The sequence below is a fragment of the Colobus angolensis genome, unplaced genomic scaffold, assembly GCF_000951035.1.
Source record: "Colobus angolensis palliatus isolate OR3802 unplaced genomic scaffold, Cang.pa_1.0 Scaffold51, whole genome shotgun sequence".
NCBI classification, from domain to species: domain Eukaryota; kingdom Metazoa; phylum Chordata; class Mammalia; order Primates; family Cercopithecidae; genus Colobus; species Colobus angolensis.
Window position 1 is genome coordinate 1,671,799 of NW_012118599.1, and position 22,810 is coordinate 1,694,608.

At 34.0% G+C, this 22,810-nt stretch overlaps 1 protein-coding gene across 1 annotated transcript in view; it reads right to left on the minus strand.

Annotated features, from left to right (window-relative positions):
* GFRAL (GDNF family receptor alpha like) overlaps positions 1-22,810 on the minus strand; it is a 65,178-nt gene that overhangs the window by 34,753 nt on the left and 7,615 nt on the right. The window contains exons 4-6 of the mRNA XM_011960195.1: positions 12,709-12,762; positions 11,277-11,607; positions 3,592-3,842 (exon numbers count right to left, since the gene is read on the minus strand). Of these exons, the coding sequence (XP_011815585.1) occupies positions 3,592-3,842; positions 11,277-11,607; positions 12,709-12,762 (636 nt within the window). The remainder of the gene's footprint in view (positions 1-3,591; positions 3,843-11,276; positions 11,608-12,708; positions 12,763-22,810) is intronic.

Consider the following 22,810-nt stretch of genomic DNA (forward strand, 5'->3'; position numbering starts at 1 on the left):
CCAAGGTTATCTATAGATTCAATGCCATCCCCATCAAGCTACCAATGAGTTTCTTCACAGAATTGGAAAAAACTGCTTTAAAGTTCAAAAATAACATTTCTATCAGCTTAAGGTACACCCTCCCACTCCTTCGGTATAATGGACTCAAAACAATAATGGATCCTTTAATCCTTTCCGTGTCTATGGTCCTCTATCTCTTAACTAACTTTTCTCTCTTCCATGGCCCTCATTTCTCTGTTAGCTCTAAGGGTCACAAATTTGTTCTGTGCTACAGATTATCACAGACAACTAAGTTTGTTGTGAATCTGGAGGTCAGCAGGTAAGTGGAGGTTGGTGACAGAACACATGGTTTGTTCAGGATGCTCTTCTGCCTGAGTGTTGTCATGCACACAGGAATGGACAAGGGCTCTTCGATGCATTTTCCAAGTTTAGTTCTCAGAACAGAACTACGAAGTTCAGACTAACAGGGCTTTGGAGAATATGGAACAGATACAAGTTTTTTGTTTGTTTGTTTGTTTTGTTTTGTTATTTTTTTTTCATTATCATTTCACAAACAGGAGAATATAGTGGGCTCCAAGTCAACCAGCCAGGGTCATGACTATACCATACCCAATGTAAAACCCTGGGTAAGCTATTTAATCTTATAAATTTATTTTCAGATGATGTTATGTTCCAAGAAAGTGTTTTTCAAACTTCAGCGAACAACATGTTAGTAAGTTTTAAAATCAATTTAGTGAGTAGTGATCAGCATTGGGGAACAATAGAATAAAGCAATAAAAATTTGTGAGAAACAGAGTATATTGCATAAAAAAGAGAGTACAAAGCTAATATAAACATATATTACTTACTGTGGCCTAAGCTCAAACGAGTTTGAGAAACAATACATTTAATTAAGCAAATGTGACAGACTCAAAAGCCTCCCTTCACTGTCGTCTCAGTTCTATTCAGTTGACCCTTTCAGGTAAAGAAAGCAGAAGCTAAAGGGTTTTGGAAACATACTGTAATGACGGATCTTTTGAAAATGCATGAGAATGCTAGGCCAATGTAAGAAGCCAGGGCAATGATGGGAGACATATTTCCTTCAAAAAATGTCCTGGTGCTACTTCCATATATTTGAGGCAATGGATAAAGATTTGTTAGAATTAGCAAGGCCTAAGGACTTGGTTTTTGGTTTTATTTGGAATTTTTGCTATTAATTCAAGTACAGTCATCACTCCATATCTGTGAGTTCTGCACCCACTGACTCAACCAACTTTGGATCAAAATGTTTGGGAGAAAAAAACAATTTTAGAATAGCACAACAAAATGTATATCAATGTAAGATACATTATAACCATGATTTACATGGCATTTACCGGTAAATAATGTATTAGATATTATAAGTAATCTAGATATTATTTAAAGTATATGGGAGGATATACATAGGTTATATGCATGCAAATACTACCCCATTTTTTATCAGGGACTTGAACATGAACAAATTTTGGTTTCCATTTGAGTCCTGGAACCACTTCCCCATGGATACCAAGGTACAACTCTACCAAGAACTGTGACCAAAGACCTTTGAGGTTCCTTTAAATTTCCAATCCTGTCATTTGAAATTCCTAGTCTTAGCAGGTAATATTTGGAACAAAAACTTCCACTTCTTAGGTAAGTAAAGACAAGTGAAAACATTTTGAATTTTCATTTTTCTAAAGCATTCACATAGTACTTTAATGTTTATGGATTTTCAAATGTCCATCTTTAGTACCTCTGCAAATTTTTTGCTCTGAAAAGGTTATAGTAAGCAAACACTATGAAAATCAAACACAATCATTGTTATATTTGAGAAAAACAAGTTTAGAACTAGAATTAGGAAGTTTTGACCTATATTTTTAGAGAATTCATGCCAAAAATCTGAGTCATTATTAACCTGTAGAATCAACATTTTCCTTCATACAATGCAATATTAGAAAGAACCTATAAATAACTGTTATTATATAACAGTATATATTACTGTTTAATTTGGTTAATACCAGATTGGTTATTTGGTATTTTCCTGCTATAATCATATGAGACATTCATTATAAGTACTTTCAGTTTCAACAGAACTAATGCTAATAAGAGAGGAAAATCAGAAAATACGACTTATACAACACTGCAATTCTTCTATCATGATTTCAGTTGAAATGTATCAGTAGTGCTAATTCTAGAAATTGTGGATATACCACAGAAAACACTGTTGAAATCAAAACCATACACTCTGAGTTGTATATCTATTACCTAATACACAACAAATCACAATTTTTATCATATTTGGCTAATGTGCATCTCCTAAATATCTGTAAGGAAAAATAGAAATAGTATAGATCTATTATCTGTCAAACATTTCCAATAAATATAAATATTTGGTTTGCTATGAAACAGTAAATATTCATTATTTCCTTCTAGAGACAGTACCTGCAGATATGGTAGTTACAACTAGGGACCTAGGGGTAGGGGCCTGGGGAAGTTTAGGGACATAGATGGTTGCATGGTCTAACCCTGAAGATGGATAATAGAGAGGTTTTGAATTAGTACATAATCACATCTGTAGGTTCTTTCCTTAAGACTCAGAAAAGTCTCTCTTGACCATTTGCTCACTTTGAGATGCTGAACAAATTATTTAAATTACTAAATATCAATTTTCTTGCCCCTAAATTAAATAATAACTTTGTAAAATACGTTTTCTATCTCATCATTTTAGGTTGATTAGCAGACGTGTTGAAGACCAAGGGGAGAAAAACTAAACTGAAGAGTGAATATATTGTACATAGATCGGGACAGCCAATTATAGGAGGTTGTTAGAGTAATGTCCCTGATTAATCTGACCTTGAATATTCACATCTTTACATATTCCACTCCCACAATGACTCTGAGGTTGCCCATTGTGATTTGCTTGGTTCAGTGAAATATTTACAAATGTGACAGAAGCAGATAAAGATAGCTGCACAATGGGGTTTAGCCATTAAGAACTATTTTGCTGCCATGTAAGAGTTTTTGGCTATACTACTGAAGATGTTATATGGAAAAGAACCATACCATCCCAGCAAATGGTGTCTGCTAATACCACCTTGGACCAAACAGCCTCAGCAGAGCCTGTCGGTACCAGATGACAATAGGCACATGAGTGACCCCCAAAAAGACCATCAGAAGAGCCATCCAGATAAGCCAAGTCCAACGTGCAGAATTGTGAGCAAATAAATGGTTATTGTTTGAAGCTATTGTTTTGTTACTTAGTATAGATACTTGTGGTTTGTTATGTAGCAATAGATACTTGATATATCCATTTATCTGACAGAATAAGTCTTCCATGCTTTTGATATTAAAATCAATAAATTAAGAGTGACCTATCATATAAATTTTTAAAATGTACTATTTTCAGGTAAGTGAGTAAAATAGTAAATATGCAGAACATAATCAGAAAGCAAATTTTCAAATGCAATAGCAAACACAAAAATGTCTGTGCCATGCTGGATTACCACTTTGTACTGTATAGACAAACACAAAATAGATAGATAGATAGACAGATAGATAGATAGATAGATAGATAATTTTAGTTGGGGAACTTACTGAAACATGATTTTCTATGAAGCATGTGCTGGAAAATCTTGCACAAAGATTCCTCACTTTGTGTAATGGTTCTACAGTTACATTGCACTTGAAGGACTGTCCCAAGGATATCTATGTAAGCAGCTTTGCAGTCATCACTTCCTGAACAAGTGAGGTCCCGTTTGCTTAAGGAGCTAATGCAATTCTCATCTTCATGGCACTTTCTAGTCACACGCTGCCAGCATTTTGACTGAAATGTTCTATAGTGCCTCCTAGAGAAAGAGTGAAGAAAAATAATTAGTTTTAAATCATACTATTTCACAATAACATGTGATCCCCCATCACCTAATGAAAGACATGGAACACAATGCCTCCAAGATGCTAGTACATAGTTGAAAAGTAAATTTGTAATTTCAAAAATCACCATAGGGAGTGTGAAAGAAATTGTAATCTTGTGAATTATTGTCCCTTTATTGTGATGAAAGACAAAGGCTAAGTTGAGGATTCCCTGGATGGATTTCCCTTTATTACTAATTGTATTCCACTATATGATGATTTGAGGTATGAACTACTTCAGAGATTTCTTGGCAATGTTTTATTCTGAATATAGTTTTGTGGCTAGCCTTTGGCCACTGTGTCACACCAAGTGATTTCAAATAAGATACTTGACCTTTCAAGTCAGTTATCCCACAGGATGGGAGGTGCTTTATACTTTCTTAACAGATTAAGCAGACTAATTAGAATGTACAATATGTTGTGAGGTATAAGATTTCTGATTATGTATTTGATTATTAGTATAATAAAATTGAGTAAGTCTGGATAATGTACACTAATTTCATTTTTGAATTTATTTTACAATCAGAATATATTTTCATTAATGGATGTAAGAATGAAAATCTTTCAATTTAATCTTTGTCACCTAAAATTGCTTTTTGCTTTTTCTTGAATAGGTTGCCATCAAACATGTATCAAAGCCCTATGAGTACATGATATTTTCATGAAGTTACTTGTCCACATGGATGCTGCTATGTTAAAAAACCAAAGCTCAATTGTTTTTAATAACCGAATATTTAAGTCATCTTAAAGGATAAGCTTTTAAATACAATATTGAAGATTAATTCATGTACATTAAATTTATAATAAAGGAAATACTGCAAATTTTCTGAACATATAATTATTAGGCCAGAAGAACAAACATTCCTTCAATGCAGTTAAGGGTTACATATAAGATATATTCTAAATGTAAGTTTTGGAAGTATTGATTGTTGCTTAGATAGAGAATATATCTGTACCTATATGCTATTTGTTAATTTTAAATATGTGCTTTACTAAGTTTAAATTGCATGATTTATCTACTTACAGATAAGTAGATACATTTTCACTCAGAAAAAATGACATGAAATTTTGCCAAAATGATGAACTAAATAATATTTAATTAAAAATAATATACTACTTTGGTACACTGTAGTCCGAAACCATTTGAAATATAAATGGACTAAAGTCTCCAATTAAAAGACATAGTATGGCTGAATGGATTAAATGGATGAAAAATAAAATGAGCCAATGATCTCTTACCTCTAAGAAGCATACAGCATCTATAAAAAAACACATAGAGTGAAAATAAAAGGATAAAAAAAGATATTCTATGCCAATGGAACCAAAAAAAGAAGCAGGAGTAGCTATACTTTTGTTAGACAAAATAGAATTCAAGACAAACACTATAAAAAGAGATAAGGTAATTATGTAATGATAACGGGTTCAATTCAGCAAGAGGATATAACAATCGTAAATATATATGCACCCAACACTGCAGTACCTAGACATGTAAAGCAAATACTATTAGAGCTAAAGAGAGAGACTTCAACATTTCACTTTCAGCATTGGATGGATCATTCAAACAGAAAATCAACAAAGAAACATCAGACTTACTCTGCACTATAGATAAAATAGACCTGATAGATATTTACAGGACATTTCATAAAATAGCTGAAGAATACACATTATTCTCCTCAGCATGCAGATCATTCTCAATGATAACCCATATATTAGCTAACAAAGCAAGTCTTAAAATTTTCAAAAAATTGATATCATATCAAGTATTTTCTCTGATGACAATGGAATAAAACTAGAAATGAATAACAAGCGGAACTTTGAAAACTATATGCATACAGGGAAATTAAACAATATGCTCCTGATTGACCAGTGTGCAAATAAAGAAATTAAGAACAAAATTTAGAAGTTTATTAAAACAATGAAAATGGAAGCACAACATACCAAAACCTATGAGATATGGCAAAAGCAGCATTAAGAGGAAAGTTTATAGCAATAAGCACCTACACCAAAAAAGTAGAAAAACTTCAAATAAACAAATTAGCAATGCATCTTAAAGACCTAGAAAGGCAAGAGCAAACTGAACCCAAAATTAATAGTAGAAAATAAATATGAATAAATATCAGAGCAGAAATAAATGCAAGTGAAACAAAAAAAACTCAGAAGATTAACAAAATGAAAAGTTGGTCTTTTGGAAAGATAAAATCTCTAAACCATCAGCCAGACTAATAAAAAGAGACAAAACCCAAATAAAAGAAATCAGAGATTAAAAAGGAAACATTACAGCTGATGCCACAGAAATTCAAAGGATCATTAGAGACTACTATGAGCAAATATATGCCAATACCTCAGAAAATCTAAAATGGATACATGAATAAATTTGTAGACACAAACAACCTAGCAAGATTGAACCATGAAGACATCCAAATCCTGAACAGACCAATAACAAGTAATGAGATCGAAGCTATAATAGAAAGTTTCCCAGCAAGGGAAAACCTAGGACCTGATGCTGAATTTTACCAAACACTTAGAGAAGAACTAATACCAATTCCACTCAAAATATTTCCAACAATATAGGAGGGAATACTTCCAAACTTATTCTATGAGGCCAGTATCAACCTAATACCAAAACCAGATGAGACATTCCAAGGAAAGTAAACTATAGGCCAATTTTCCTGAAGAACATTAATGCAAAAATCCTCAACAAAATCCTAGCAAACCAAATTCAACAACATATTAAGATTTTTCATCATGACCACGTGAGATTTATCCTAGTGATGCAAGGATGGTTCAATATATGCAAATCAATCAGTTTGATACATCATATCAACAAAACGGAGGACATAAAAGATATGATCCTTTCAATTGATGCTGAAAAAGCATTTGAAAAGTTCTACATTCCTTCATGATAAAAGCCTCAAAACCTGGATATAGAAGGAATATACCTCCACAGAATAAATGCCATATATGACACACCAGACCAATAGCTAGTATCATATGGAATGGGGAAGAACTGCAAGCTTTTCCTCTAAGATCTGTAATGAGACAAGGATGCCTACTTTCATCATTGTTATTTAACATAGTACTGGAAGTCCTAGCCAAGCAATTAGACAAGAGAAGGGGGGAAAAAGGCAGGGCGCGGGGGAGTATCCAAATTAGAAAGGTAGAAAAAGTATCCTTGTTTGCAGATTATATAATTTTATATTTGAAAAGACCCAAAGACTCCACCAAAGAACTCTTCAAACTGATCAACAGATTCAGTAAATTTGCAAGATATAAAATTAATATACAAAAATCAGTAGCATTTCTATATGTCAACAGCAAACAATCTGAAAAATAAATCTTCTAAAAGTAGTCCCATTTACAGTAACTACAAATAAAATAAGACACTCGGAATATGTCTAAATGTCCAAAAAAGACTAAGCAAATTAATTAAGCTACATCCATGCAATGGCATACTCTATAGCTATTCAAACATTTAAGAACTTTCTGTTTTAAAATTTCTTCTAAGAAAAATGGGACAGATGTGCAGAACGGGCAGGTTTATTACGTAGGTATGCATGAGCTATGGTTGTCTGCTACACCTATTGACTCGACCTCTAAGTTCCTTTCCCTCTCTCCCTACTCCCCAACAGACCCTGATGTGTGAATTTTCTTATATGCAATTATGGAAAGACCTTTAATCTACATTTAGGGAAAACTAACAAAAATAATATATAGAGAAGGATATCATATGGTGCCATCTTTTTAAAATCAATTAAATAAAAATACATGCATATTTTAAAGTATTTAGAATATTTTCTAAGCAAATAGCTTGTCATTACTTTTTAAGTTAATATATAAAAATACAATGTATTATAATTTTCCATAAATACCCAGACTTTTGTGAAATTGGCAAGACATAATCTCACCTCCCAGAGGGTATCTGTACTAGAGAAAATTACTTGAGAAATGGCCCTTAAATTGTCCTCTTTGGCTTTTAAAAAATAAAGGAATTTCAAAACCCATCATGAATTGAAAAATCTGGAACAGGGACAGAAACTGTATTTTAAAACTGAAGTGCCCTGTTTTGCCTATGTACAGGCTCTTCTGCAAAAAAGGTAAGTATCATAAAGGGCTTAATATTCTCATTGAAGAAGTGGTTTTCCACTTGGAGATTTGTTTTCCATCTGAATTACATTAACAATAATTTAATATAAATGCTGGACATCTCCCTAAGGCAAAATTTCCTCAGGAAAATGATAGGATTTGTCTTTTCACATTGACTACTAATATTATATAACATTTCCATCACCTCTATAAAGTACTCATTAAGGGACTATTTGCACATAGTGAAAGGAAATTGAAGACACACAGTCCTTACACTTGAACTAATCTAAGAAAGAAATTACATGAGAAGAAATATGTATATGTACATTACAATATAAAAATTAAGTGTACAATATTCCAAAGTGAGAGGAAGGGAGATGACGTTTTTTGAGTGCTTATCCCACTCCAGACCCCACACCAAACATTTTCAGAAGGTGGTTAAACCCGGGAGTCCTTATTGAGGAAAATCATCAACTCTGTGCCAGTCCATCTGAGAAGGTGTTGATACCAAGGGGAGGTTAGTGTAAGAGTGTGTGCTTCAGAGTCTATCACAGGAAGTCTCAAGGACTGTAGCAGCAGAGCCATCCTTGCTATTAAAATATTTTCTTTGATGTGGATGCTCAGAAATACCATGCTTTGAAGGTTGAATGCTAATGGCTTCCAGATAATTAGATAGCACCTCTAAAGCCCTGGCACTGGAATCAGGCAAAGCTGGGAACCCACCTGTGAATAAATCTGATATTTTCATAGTGATTGTTATTGAAACAATGGTGTCCCCTGGCCCTGGCTGGTTAAAATATTATTAGGTTTCATCATTGATGTAGGAATGTGATAGTCAGAAAGGCAGAATAGTAATAGTTTTAGTTCATTTGATGTGAGAAAAGTAGTGTACTCAAACGTGTTTACCATATTTCTTTGATTTCAGAAGATACCATAATTTATGTACAACAACAATAACAACAAAAAATACCTGTGGGGACTTAAATTATGAAAAATGTCTTTGTCATTGACCTTAAAAAATTATTTCAAATATGTCAGGGATGTTAAAATATGTAAAAAGAAATCACATCTTAGAATCAATGAAATATAGTATTTCTCTAATAAGGATTTTTGAGATGATAAATGAGTTGGAAAACTTAAATTGCATTATAAAAGTTATTTTGTCACTGCCTTTATTGTTCACTCAAGAAAAATAAATAATAAGCCTTAAAATAACTGACACACATTTGCATGAAAAATTCTCAAATATTATTTTAAGAACTTTGATATCGTATGTGATAAGTTGACGAAATATGTCAGTGCTCTAGGACTCTGCTTAGCTCTTTACCACTTATTTCATAGAATGTGTGCTATGGGGAAGCAGTTCTTTTTAACAAATATTTACAAGATCTGGAACTACTTTGCAAGTTACAGTGACTGAGAATAAGAGTAGACATAGTTAAAAAGCTTAAAAAAAGAATTTTACTAAGAACTTTCAGGAAGTTGGTATCATTACTTTTTTTGGTTTTTTTGTCAGTGGTTGAAACAAGGGGACAATATGACAAATCACACACTAAGCCACCTACGTGTCCGAAGTCCTAGGCAGTGTCCCTCAAGCCCTTATATGATGTAGGACTATTCACACCCACTCAATTAAATCTCTCATCTCGTCCCTATTTCTCTCCCCTTTGCACACTCTACCCTCACAGCTTTTCTAACATGCCACATACATGTTTTCCTAAGCTGGCTCGTCAGTTTGCTTAGTATCTCCTCTCTCAGTATCTACTGAGATAGGCCCATTTTCTCACTTCAGCTATTGTAAAATGCTTCTTGTTGGGGCCACCCCATTTACCCTGCAACTCTTTCAGCCCATTCACAATCCCTTTTATTCTGTTCTTTTTTAATCTCCAGAGCACTCACTGCCTTAAAACAACATATACATTTTTAATTTAATATTTGTCTTCTCTCTGGACTATAAGATCCATAGGCATTTGTTTCTCTTATTCATCATTGCCTAGAGTAGTAGTAGGTGCTTGGTTACCCTTTGTTGAATTAATAAATAAATGAGTAACGTTACTCCCCCAAGAATCAAAGGTGTGAGGTTGGAAAGAGGAGAATGAATACATTTCTACGATCATGGCATACATGTGTGCTAGGGATGTCCAAATGCTACTTGTATACAGCATCCTTGACATAAGTAACTCCAACAAAGACTCTATCTTAGATTTCATAGGGTGCTTTTCCAACAGGGATAAAATATTTTGCTAAATAAACAAGACTGCATCCAACCAGATAAGGACATAAACAAGTATACTCTTCCACTATCAGTCTTCTCAAGAGGACTCTGTGGCCACAAATAGAGTAGGACTTCAGCAGCTCAAAATGGCTATCTTACCTGACACCGTCTTGCTATCACTCATGATAAGCACTCAGCATCTGCTGCCAACAATTCTCCCAACATCGAAGACTCTTCCTTGCAAGATCGATGGACAGCCCAGATAAGACCAGAGGAATCTTTGTTTTTGTCACTCTTCTGGAGTGACAAACCCTTTTTGCTATCCCTTTTCTCTTAATGTTAAATGTTACTTTGTTGTGGAATGTTTAACCTATAACCCTTATATATTGATTATGTATACTATTATGTATGGTTTGCAATACTGACTGATTTGTGGAGTGGCTTCAGTCTGTGTACCCACGGCGCTGAAAACAAAGTGAATGAGAAGTACTAAGGAGAATTGCCTCCTTGGGAACTCCATGTAGCTCATGGCTTTTGGGACTGAACAGTATTAAAGCCTGACATTGTGAAAAGACACAAATGTGTGTGGACCTGGTTATCTCTGACCTTGCACCACTCATATGAGTATTTAAGCTACCTTCTTCTTCCTGATCTCCAGTCTAAGACAGAAATAATTTATTTCAAAGTTTGAAGAGTCTCCTTGCCAAAATAATAAATTTGTAACAGCCTTATATAATTAAACAGAAAAAATTAAAAGGCTGATATATAAATCAGGTCTATTAACTAATTCATTAGACTAACTTGAATACATAATTTTTATAATACTATTTCATGGCTACCATATTTTGACATGCTGATTTTTTATTTCAAAAACCTATTCTGCATTTGAATTTCAAAGATGATACTGCACATGTACCACAGATTCAAAAAACTATGAATTGTCTGGCTTTATTTACACCATGTTGGATGATGGTGGGAACTCTAGCTAATGTAATGAGATCAAGTGTTAGGACTGGACTGTAACAAATAAGGTGCCGAAATAAGAAAGTAATGTATGAGTGTTTTTACCCACCTGCATAATTCATCATTTTGGCAGCTGCGAATTACATTGAGGCAAGTAGGGGGTGGAACCATGTTCAGTGCACATGGCTTGCTGTGAAGAGCTTCTTTGGACTGCTGACAAGGTATATCAGATTGAGAACAGTCACAAAAAGCCAACATCTGGGCAATGTTAAAAGGTATATTTTGATAGAAGAACCGTATGGCTGCTTGGCAGTGTTTCACATCACACGGATTTCCATTTGCTGAGCAAGCTTTAAGGTAAGAGGCCAACTGTGCATTACAGACCACATCCCCTACACATGCCTCTGCCACTTCCAAACAGGACCACATCCCTTTGAATCCTGAAAGCAATGATATGCCCAGGTTGTGGAAAAGTAAACACAAAGCTGTACATACAGAATCTGTAAAACACTGTGAGAAGTCTATGAGCAAAATACAATGATGTACCAATGTCCTATTTTGGGCAAACATTACATCTTTTAGAGTAAGTATGAATTTACTGAGACCTAAAGAGTAGACTTATTGGAATCATCTTTCATCTATACAGGATACACATTGTTATCTAGAGTGATGGGAAGTGTGCAGGGCCAAAATTGAGCTGAAGGAAAAATCTCCCAGTCCAGGGTTTTCAAATGCAAACAATAAATCTTCAGAAATTGCATTTGAACTATACAGCTTATGGTTAGCTCATTGGCTCAAGGCAAAATGATTCTTCTTCTGCTTCATGTTTTTGTGAGGGGAATCTTGAATAAAGGTTCCACATAGTTATTCTAGCATACGTAAATGTTTATATTCCGACAGAAACACAATTATACACAAAAACAGTTGGTGCCAAATAACTTATATGATCACAAATATCCATGAAATGTAATCAATATCTACTATTTGGGTTTTTGTCTGTTTGATTTTTGAGACAGGGTCTTGTTGTATAGTGGTGTGATCCCAGCTCACTGCAACCTCCATCTCCTGGGCTCAAGTGATTCTCCTGCCTCAGCCTCCCAATGAGCTGGGATCACAGCCACATGCCCCCATGCCCAGCTAAGTTTTGATTTTTGTTTTTGCTTTGTTTTTGCAAAGACAGGGTTTTGCCATGTTGTCCAGGCCGGTGTCAAACTCCTGGGCTCAAACGATCCACCTACCTCAGTCTCCCAAAGTGCTAGGACTACAGGTGTGAGCCACTGCGCCCAACCTGGTATTTGGTTTTAATTATTAAATATTTCTCAGCACATGTACAAATTGATAATGGAGGGGCAAAGTAGTTGCTCCAATGGATCACTAGTAAAAGAAATGAAATGACTTGGTTGCATTTTATTATATTAGAACTGTTAAATAACATAATTTATTTTGTATTGGCCTATCTTTAGGAAGCCTGGTAACTACCTTTTAAGTTATATTATCAGGTATTTGCAATGTAGATCAAAATCATAACTTATCAACATTACCATGATCGGAATGTGTAGTTAGATTCCATTTGAATTTATCCTCTTTCATGTTATCTAGAAGGAAAACAAAGAAACTATTTCATTACTGAACAATTTTCTGAATTTCCTAGGAAAATGTGAGCCACATTTATAAATGAGTAAAGTCCACATATATTCAAGCAAAAGTACATACAAGGTTATGTAACATGTATTTAGTCCTTGATATTCAAAATTAATGTGGTATAGATGAAGAAAATAAGCCTCTGAAATATCATTCAAGTGAGCTAAACAGCCCTGCTTTGAGGATTCAGTTACTTGAAGACTTAAATAAATGCTAGTGACTAGACTGCATGCATGGAGTAAACAAACACTGAGCGCTGACTGGGGGAGAAAAAAAAAAGAAAAAACAGAAGGAATATTTTCTGAACACCACCTCCCACCACAGTCCAGTATAGAAACCCTTCTCAGTAGGGTCTTCATTAATTTGAAATGCAATTTTAAACCCAGTTTCACCTCTGATTATCTTATCCTTCAAGAGTTCTTAGAAATTATAATTATAGTATTGAAAAATCTCATTAATGAAGATGAATGTTCATCTGATTCCAAAATCTTTCAAGGAACATTGGTTGGTTCCCTACTATGTACCAGGTGACAAACTGAGGATGTAAATCTGCAGTCCCTGTCATGGAGCATCCCACAGCCTAGAAAGAAATACAGACACACAAAACAAAGCCAAAAGAAACTAAAAGGAGCACTAATGTATCCACAATGTAGCAGGGGAGTCAGATGATAGGATTTTCATTTTGAAATGAAAATATCATTTTTTCATTGGATATTAAGATATTAACTTTTGTTATGGCATTAATGCACCTTCATGATTCAGTTATGTCCTAATATGAGCTGTTTGTTCATATTTCCTGCCTTCTAGTCTAGTGCATATATAAGATGGTACTATCACAGAAAGCTTACTTCTTTCTACCCTCAGGTGTGTCACGGCTTTCCAGACTCCTTATATTGTCCAAGCTATTCTCACTGTGCATTGTTTTCATTTTTTTAATTGATCAAGTCTCAGTTTGAGAACCACTCTTCTTCTTGATCCCACCCATCATCCCGCCTCTCTGAGGAAGATCTGGAGGTTCCAACTTCTGTGCTACTATTCAATATCTAATAAAATCCCAATAAACAGATCCCAGGGAGTCATACAGTTTTTGTAACAGGTACAAAAATCTAGGCTGGACATTCTTTTACAGATTAACACCTCTGCATTGGGACTGATTGGTAAGGCTGTGCCACTGACAAAAACATATTCAAGAAACTACTGTGTAGACATAAACAAGCAGCAGCTTCACTCACTGTTATTAACTGAATGTTTTTCCCATTACCTCTAAATTCATATTTTGGAGCCGTAATCTCCCTGTGCAGTTGTGGAGTGATGGTGTCTTTAGGTTAAATGAGGTCATAAGAGTGGGGCCCTGATCAAATAGGACTAGTGTCCATATAAGAAAACTTCAGGGAGGTAGCTGTCTGTCTCCCCTGGAGTACTCACTGAGGAAAGGTCCTGAGAACACAGGGAGAAGGTGGCTGGCTATCTACAAGCTAGTAAAAGAGGAGTCCTAGCCAGGAACAGATCCTAGGGCCCTTTATCTGAGATTTTTCATACCCCAGAACTGGGGGAAAATATAATTTTTGCTTTTTAAGCCACCCAGCCTGTACTATTTTGTTATGGCAGCCAGAGCAGTCTAATTTACTTACCAGATGAGTACTTGTTATCAACACAACAAAACAGTTATTTTTAGTGTCTGAAAATAAAGTGCTTCTTAGAATGTATTATAATACTTATACATTAAATGCTAATTTTATATGAAATTAACATTTATACATTAAATATAAAGCTAGCATTTACACACACACACACTCATACATTTTTTCCCAGAGGGTATTTTAAACAGTGGCTTTTACTGAAAGAGAAGTTGAAGGTCAGTATGTTTTAGAAACAAAAGTATTCACCAACAAGACCTACATGTGAGTTATAAAATCCTATACAATTCATCAGAAAATACCCAACAATCCCTAAAATATGCTATAATATCTAATATTAGAATCAGAAGTACTTCCATGTATCTTCTTTTTCTTAACATAGTATCAGAAACCAAACTCTTGTAAATATTTTGATTTATATTTTATAATCTGGTGAACATGCTTACAATAAACTAGTAGACAAACATGTTTCTATAAAATGACTAGCTGAATTAAATGCAACTGATATTTCTTTTTTAGGGAGTATGTGGCAACATTTAAAGCAAAGGCAAAAGCAAAAGAAGATCCTCAGCAGAGACTGAGAAGAATCACCCATGGAAGCAAGAAGAAAAACAGAAGAATGTAATATCTAGGAGCCTAGCTTTTCTCTAGCCTCATGTCCCTGTAGCTCTTGCTAATGAATGCTGCCCATTTCCCAAACAGAACATACCACGGTATCATTAGAATGAGTTTATATCTACTTTTCCAGCTTCGTAGCTTCCAAAATATTAATTACTCATCCTTATAAAACATTTCTCCTTCTTTGAATTTTATGCTATCTGGTTGTGCCTCCCTCTTTTCTCTTGTCAAATATTAACCTCAAAGTCTTGCCCTGACATTCAATATTGACTCAGGTACTGTCTCAATATTCTCCTTCACCGACACTCCAACTACGCCACACCAATGATCAACTTCTAGACCTGACATTGACGTGAAGTTCTCTCTCTTTCAATTGCAAATATTAATTATCTTACTGGCTTCCAAAGCTTCACATTCTTGATTACTTCAAGTGCATATATACCTCTGGAACTTTCGTCTTTTTATTCACTCCCAATCTTAGCATCATCTCCTGGATTCATAGACTCTTTCCAGCCCAGATCACTCACCCTAATAAAGGAACAGTTTCTTGTTATTGTCCTTACTTCTTTTACTTTCTAGTGATTCTCTATAAAACTCCAACCCTAAAAAATTTTACTGTGTGGCTTTTCTGCTCATTTATACTGTTTTTTTATCTCACAGAAAAGTCACACTATCATCCTAACTAGTATCCCAACAAATTAAAAAAATAATTACCAGCAATTTTTCTTCTAATGTGTACAATTTCAGATGTCACCAGACATTATGCATTTACATCAAGCTGCATATCATACCATTTCCTTCATCATCCTCATAAGATGACCTTGACTCATATGTTAGCAGAGGCTTCAACTGGGAATCCCTTTATGCTGGAGGACAATGCTGGAAAAATGGCATGTGGGATCCATGAGATCAGGGACTATATCTTATTATCTTACATTTCTACTCAATATTATTCAATAAACATATTTGAATAAATATTGAATGAATATTATTCACCATTAACCCTGCATAATCAATTGTATCACCCTTTCTAAATCATTCCTATTCTCATACAGAACTTTTTTTTCCATCTTATGGGGAAAAAAGCCCTCATTTTACCTCACTTATTTATCCAAGCACTGCCCTATTTCCTGTCTTCTTTACAACAATCTTTCAAAGTGCAGTCTGTATTTTCTGGCTCCAATTCCTCTCTTCCTATCCCCTTATGTACTCTCCAAACTCCACCTCTCATCCTGCCACTGTGCTTACCATGCCACAGATACTGTTCTTTCCAGCTCATTCATAACTGCCACATTGGCAAATGCAATAGCTGATTTCTGATTCTGAAGTCTCTAGCAAATCATTTGATCTTCTTAAACTTTCACCCTTCCTTGAAACTCTTTCTTCGTTTTTCTTTTGGATGCAATACTTTCCTAATTTGCTCTTTCTGGCAGCTCCTTATCGTTTTTCATTGCTGATTCCTTCCTCTTCTCTCATACTAGTAAATGTTGAAGTATCTCATAGACTAGTCCATGGACCTCATTCATTTCCTCCTTTATTGACCCACTGGTATCAAATCTGTTATCATCGCACCCTGCTACCACTTTGGTCCAAGACACCATTAATTTCATTGTTAATCTCAACTTAAAACAAAGTCCTGATTGAATTCATCTTAGTCGTCAAGGAAGGCTGGAAGCTCATTCATTTGAGCATCCTGTATACAAATTTCTTCAAACATTCCCAAATTTGAATGCAGTCTACTTTAGAGGAATCACTGCATTAACAATTCCACAAAGTAATTTCTTTCAGGCTTTTTCTTAATACTGCACACATTTGGCCTTCATCAAGGGTCTTTGATTGTTCTGTTTCTCTCTCATAGATTTTCCTAATATTCTCTTACAACAAAGTAAAATGTTCAGATTCCTGACAGACATGTGCTGCTATTACAGTCACTCTTTACTTCAGCTATTAATGGTGTATCTTTCTGATGGAACCATTGTGTGATATTTGTGAAGTCAAATCTGAGGACAGGGCTGACTCTTCTACAAAGAGAGTAAGGTTGACTAAAAATTAAATAAATGAATTTACTTACAATTTTTTAATGTTTTCAAAAGTGTGCAGACATATTTTTATAAATATTCCAATATGTTATTTTTCAAAAACCATTTAAAGTTATTTCAAGAGAGCTATTACAAATGATCTTGCATTTTTAAAAACTGATATGTAAAACACTACAGTTTATAGAACCACATGTTAATGTTCAATTTCTTTTAGTGATATTTTTCTTCATCACTTTTGTTTTTTCATTTCATTTGATGATGCTTTTTATATATTCTCCAGGGTTTACACATAAATATTTTATGAATGGACACATGATTTAGATGCTCAAAATGTGTTTCATTAATGAAAAACATTGATATTGTATATTTACTAATCATTTGCTAAGTGTCAGGCATTATGCTAGGTGCTTTAGCATATTTTTAAAAAGAAATAACAAAGGTGATTTTCTTGAGAACAGAAAAGTGCATGTCTGTGGACATTCTCTGGAGAATATTTTGGGAATGCAAAGTAGGGAGAGAAAATCATTTTATTGAAGTGATGATTAGAAGGTTCGTGGAGGATGCTGCAGTTGACATAGAGAGAATGGTAAGATTTAAATTATCATGTTCTTTCTCATATTTAAATTATTTTCTTTATAATTCTTTATCATGAATTGTAATAAATCAGCTGAATGCTTTCTGTAAACATAAAAACCATTGTCAGGTCCTTTATGAAGTCCTTCAGGAATATTTAGGCCTTCTCCTTTAGGTCTTGTCCATATGAAACTTTCATTGAGTACAAGGTTTTTGTATGACTGATTCATCAATATTTCCACATAGCAGTATTTAATAAATTTCTACCGTGGAAAAAATAGGTTTAGTATGTAAACTGATTTCAATTTAACTGCTCTAAATATATATAGTTCTGTTGATATACAATATTTTCTCAAAATTTGATATGCTTTTTAAAAATAGCTATTAAGGCTGTTAAGTTCAGATGTTTCAGATGTCTTACCATCTTGAAAAACTCAATACATATTTTAATAAGCATTTCAGCATGCTCACATTTCAGCCTACTTAATCTAAAACTAGTAATGTCTACTAATTAGCAAATTAATGCCATTATGAGGCCCTATCTTATTTGACTTTTCAGCATTTTGACAATTTTCTTCATGTACTCTCTTTCATTGACTTCAAAAATTCCACTTTCTGTAGCTTGTTTTCCCGTATTTAAAAAACTTCTTGTTGATTTCTTCAACTAGATCATAAAATTCTTCTGAAAATATCTTTCTCCTCCCTTTGTGTTTTTCCCAGGCAGTCTAACTCTCCTTTATGTTTTTTATCTACTCATAAACCTCTGTATCTCTGTTTTAGATTTCTCTCCTCAAGATCTCTGCTTCCCAATGCCAGTTTGATGAGACATGTTCCTTTACATTTTCAGACTATTTTTTTATCACTGCAAACTTAGAAAAAATAATACCAACATTCCTAACCCGAATATTCTAAAGCGTAACTCAGATGAAATGTTTTCAGAATACAACTCATCACTTTTGTCCCCAGTCCTGTACAATTTTTCATTTATTGGCTCAATGTACAGCAATCCCCTTGTTCCAAGCCAGCCACCTAGAAATTATGCTTAATACATTTTAAACTCCTTATATCCAACTGGTCACCAATTCCTATTGATTATTATTCATAAATATGCCTTAAGTATATATTTTATTGTAATTCTCAGGACCAGTGGCTTAGTTCAGGCATGTATTACTTCTCTCTCAAATTATTTTGATGGCTTTTTAACTGATATTCTTGACCTGCATCTTTCTCTGCCCCCCATTCCATCCTCTCTAAGTTACTGCCTGTGATATCTTATGAGAAACTGATGGTACATTCCTCTATTTAAAATATATAATAGCTCCTCATAACAACGGTTTAAAGTCTAATCTCTTTAGAAAGATATGTAAGCTCAGCTTTCCTCCTTTTCATAAATATCTGGTTTCTTTCCAGTGTTATGAAACACTTTTCATTCTATTATCTAGCTTAACAAGGGAATTTTTACTCCCCAAATGCTCCCCACTTCATTCTATTTCTTTTGCTTAAAACATCCATTTTGTTTTGTCTCCCTAATGAAACCAACTTACCCTAAAAGGCCCAAGTCTGACAACTCTGTGAAGTTTCCTGAGTCACCATTATTTTTTACTCTATGGCTTCTAGTACTTTGTCTGTGTATGTGTGTATCCTTATCATGTGTATAGCATGTATCATATTGTACAGGTGATATTTGGCAATTATTATTTTAATTAAGAATTGAGATAATACAAAATATGTTATGTGATGATACTGAAATGAAACTAGAAATCAATAATGAAGATATTTGAGAAATCTCAGATATTAGGAAATTAAACAACCTTCTGTCTGGGCGCAGTGGCTCATGCCTGTTATCCCAGCACTTTGGAAGGCTGATGCTGGCAGATCACCTGAGGTCAGGAGTTCAAGACCAGCCTGGACAACATGGCAAAACCATGTCTCTACAAAAAATACAAGTATCAGCCAGGTGTGGTGGCATGCATCTGTAATCCCAGCTACTCAGGGGGCTGAGGCAGCGGAATAGCTTGAACATAGGGGAAGGAGGTTGCAGTGAGCCGAGATCACTCCAGTGCACTCCAGCCTGGGTGACAGAGAGAGACTCTGCCTCAAAATACTATAATAATAATAATAAAATAAATCATAACAAAGGGGAGGTCACAAAGGAAAGGAGAAAATATTTTGATATAAACATAAATTAAAACAACGTATCAAAATGTGTGGCTATAGCTGAATCAGTACTTGGAAGGAAATTCATAGTATTAAATGCTTATATGAGGAAAGAATAAAATCTCAAATCAGTGGTTCAAGGTTTTATGTTAGGAAGTAAGAAAATGGGGAACACCTTAAAATCAAATCAGACATACACATAAAGAAACAATGAATAGTAAAACCGAAAGGACACAAATTATACAAATTATCAATATCTAAGCCTAAAAAGGACATCACTGCAGGTACTACAGACATTAAAAAGGACAATTAGGAAATACTAGGAGCAACTTTGTAGAGAGATAGAAACCAAAAAGAAACAGTAAACTGAAAACTTTAAGGATAAAAATCCAACATAAATTCAGCAAATGGAAGATACAAACTACCAAAGGTCACTCATGAAGAAATAGATAACAAGAATAGTCTTACAAGAAGTTAACACATTGAATTTATATTTTCAAACCTTTTTAATGAAGCATGGCCCAGATATCTTTACTGGTTAATGAAATCAATCATTTAAGGAAGGAATAACATCAATTATTTTTGTGCTTTTCCAGAATATTGGAGAGGAGGAAATACTTCCCAATTGATTTTACAAGGCCAGCATTAACTTAGACACCAAACCAGACAAAGACATTATAAGAAAACAAATCAATAGGCCAATATACTTTATGAACATAGTTTTTTTAAACAAAATGTTAGCAGTTGAATCTAGAAATACAAAAATAATAACATACCATGATTGAATAGAATTTAGCCTTGAAATGAAGGGCTGGAACAACAGTAAAAAATCAAATAATGAATTTTGCCATATAAAAAACTAAAGGAAAAAAATGTGATCAGGCTTGGCAGGACATGGGGGAGGAGAAATGGAGAGAAGTTGGTTAATGGGTACAAATATACATTAACATAGAAGGAATAAGTTCTAGTACTTGATAGTACAGTAGGGAGACTACAGTTAACACTACTTTACTATATATTTTAAAATAGCCAGAAAAATTGGAGTACTCCCAACAAAAAGAAAAGATAAATGTTTGAAGTAATTAATAGTAATAGAGGCAAAAAATATTTGCAGAATTCAGCATTCATTTATGCATTTATGATTTTAAAAATGAAGAAAACCAGAAATATATAGGAATTCCCTCCCCTTGATAAAGAGAACCTGCAAAGAACACACACACAAACACACTCTTCATGGTAAAAAACTGAAAGACTTTCTTGTAAGACAGGTGAAAAGGCAAGATGTCCACTTTCAACAATTCTATTGAATATTTTATTGAAAGCTCTAGTTAAGGTAATAAAGCAGGGAAAATAAATGAAAGACTACAGATTGGAAAGGGGAAGATTAAACTCTTATTATAGATGACAAGACTACTTATGTAGAATTTCCTGCAGATTCTACAAAAAAAGATAGAATAATTTCATTTAACAAGTCATAGGCTATAAGTTCCATGCAGAAAAATCAATTGTATTTCTATATAATCACTATAATCAATAGAAAGTTAAGATATAAAATAAATTACCATTTACAACAGCACCAAAAGCTGAAGTGTGTTTGTAGAAGCCTAAAAAGTTGTGCAAGAACTATATACTGAAAATCATCAAATATTGATGAACTAAATCAATGAACTTATAAATAAATGAAGAAATATATCGTGTTAATAAACCTGAACACTCGACATAGTAAATTGGTTTATAATTTCAAGGTAAGTCCAGTCAAAATGTCAGCAGGATTCCTTGCAGACATTGACAAGCCGATTCTAAAATTTTTATGGGAAAACAAAGAAGTGGTCCAGCCCAGTGGCTCACACCTGTAACATTTTTGGAAGCTGAGGCAGGCAGATCAATTGAGCCCAGAAGTTGGGAGACCACCCTGGCCAACATGGTGAAAACCCGTTTCTACTAAAAATACAAAAATTAGCTGGTGTGGTGGCATATGTCTGTAATTCCAACTACTGGGGAAGCTTTGGTATGAGAATTGCTTGAACCCAGGAGGTAGAGGCTGCACTGAGTCAAGACTGGGTCATTGTGCTCCAGTCTGGGTAGCAGAACAAGACGCTGTTTCAAAAACAACAACTACAGCAACAACTAAAATTAAATTAAATTAAATTAAAGACAAAGAGATCAAATAGCCAAAATTATTTTTAAAATAACAGTTAAAGGAATCATACTACTTGATTTCAAGGCTTTCTGTGAAGCTATAGTAAGACTGTAGAATATGTGCAAAAGTACAGAATTAACTCAATGAAACAGAAAAGAAAGTCTAGAAATAGAGCCACCAATATATGGCCAAATGACTTTTGAGGAAAGAAAAACTAATATTATTTTCAACATATGTGGGTGCAACAACTAGATATTTGCATGGAAGAAAATCTGACTTATATCTTGTAGTGTATACAAAAATTAACTTGTAATATAACATAGGCCTAAATATAAAATGTAAAACTACATCATTTCTAGATCATACAAGAAAATCTTTGTTAATGTGAATTACATATCTATTAGATGAAACATCAAAAGTATGATCTATGAAAGAAAAGATGATAAACTGAATTTCACCAAAATTTTTTAAATTCTGTTTTTTTAAGACACTCTTAAATGACGCAGACTAAAAAAATACAAAACATATTCTGATAAAAAAAAATCTATTCAACATACAGAAACAGCTCTCAAAACTCAATAACCAAACACCAATTTCAAAATGGGCAAAAGTTTGAAGAAATACTTTACCAAATAAGATAGATAGATGGCACACAACACATAAAAACATGCTTAACATTATAATTAAGTGCAAATTAAAACCACAATGTGGTACCACTAAATATATATTAGAATGGCAAAAAATTGAAGAAATACTTTACCAAATAAGATAGATAGATGGCACACAGCACATAAAAACATGCTTAACATTATAATTAAGTGCAAATTAAAACCACAAT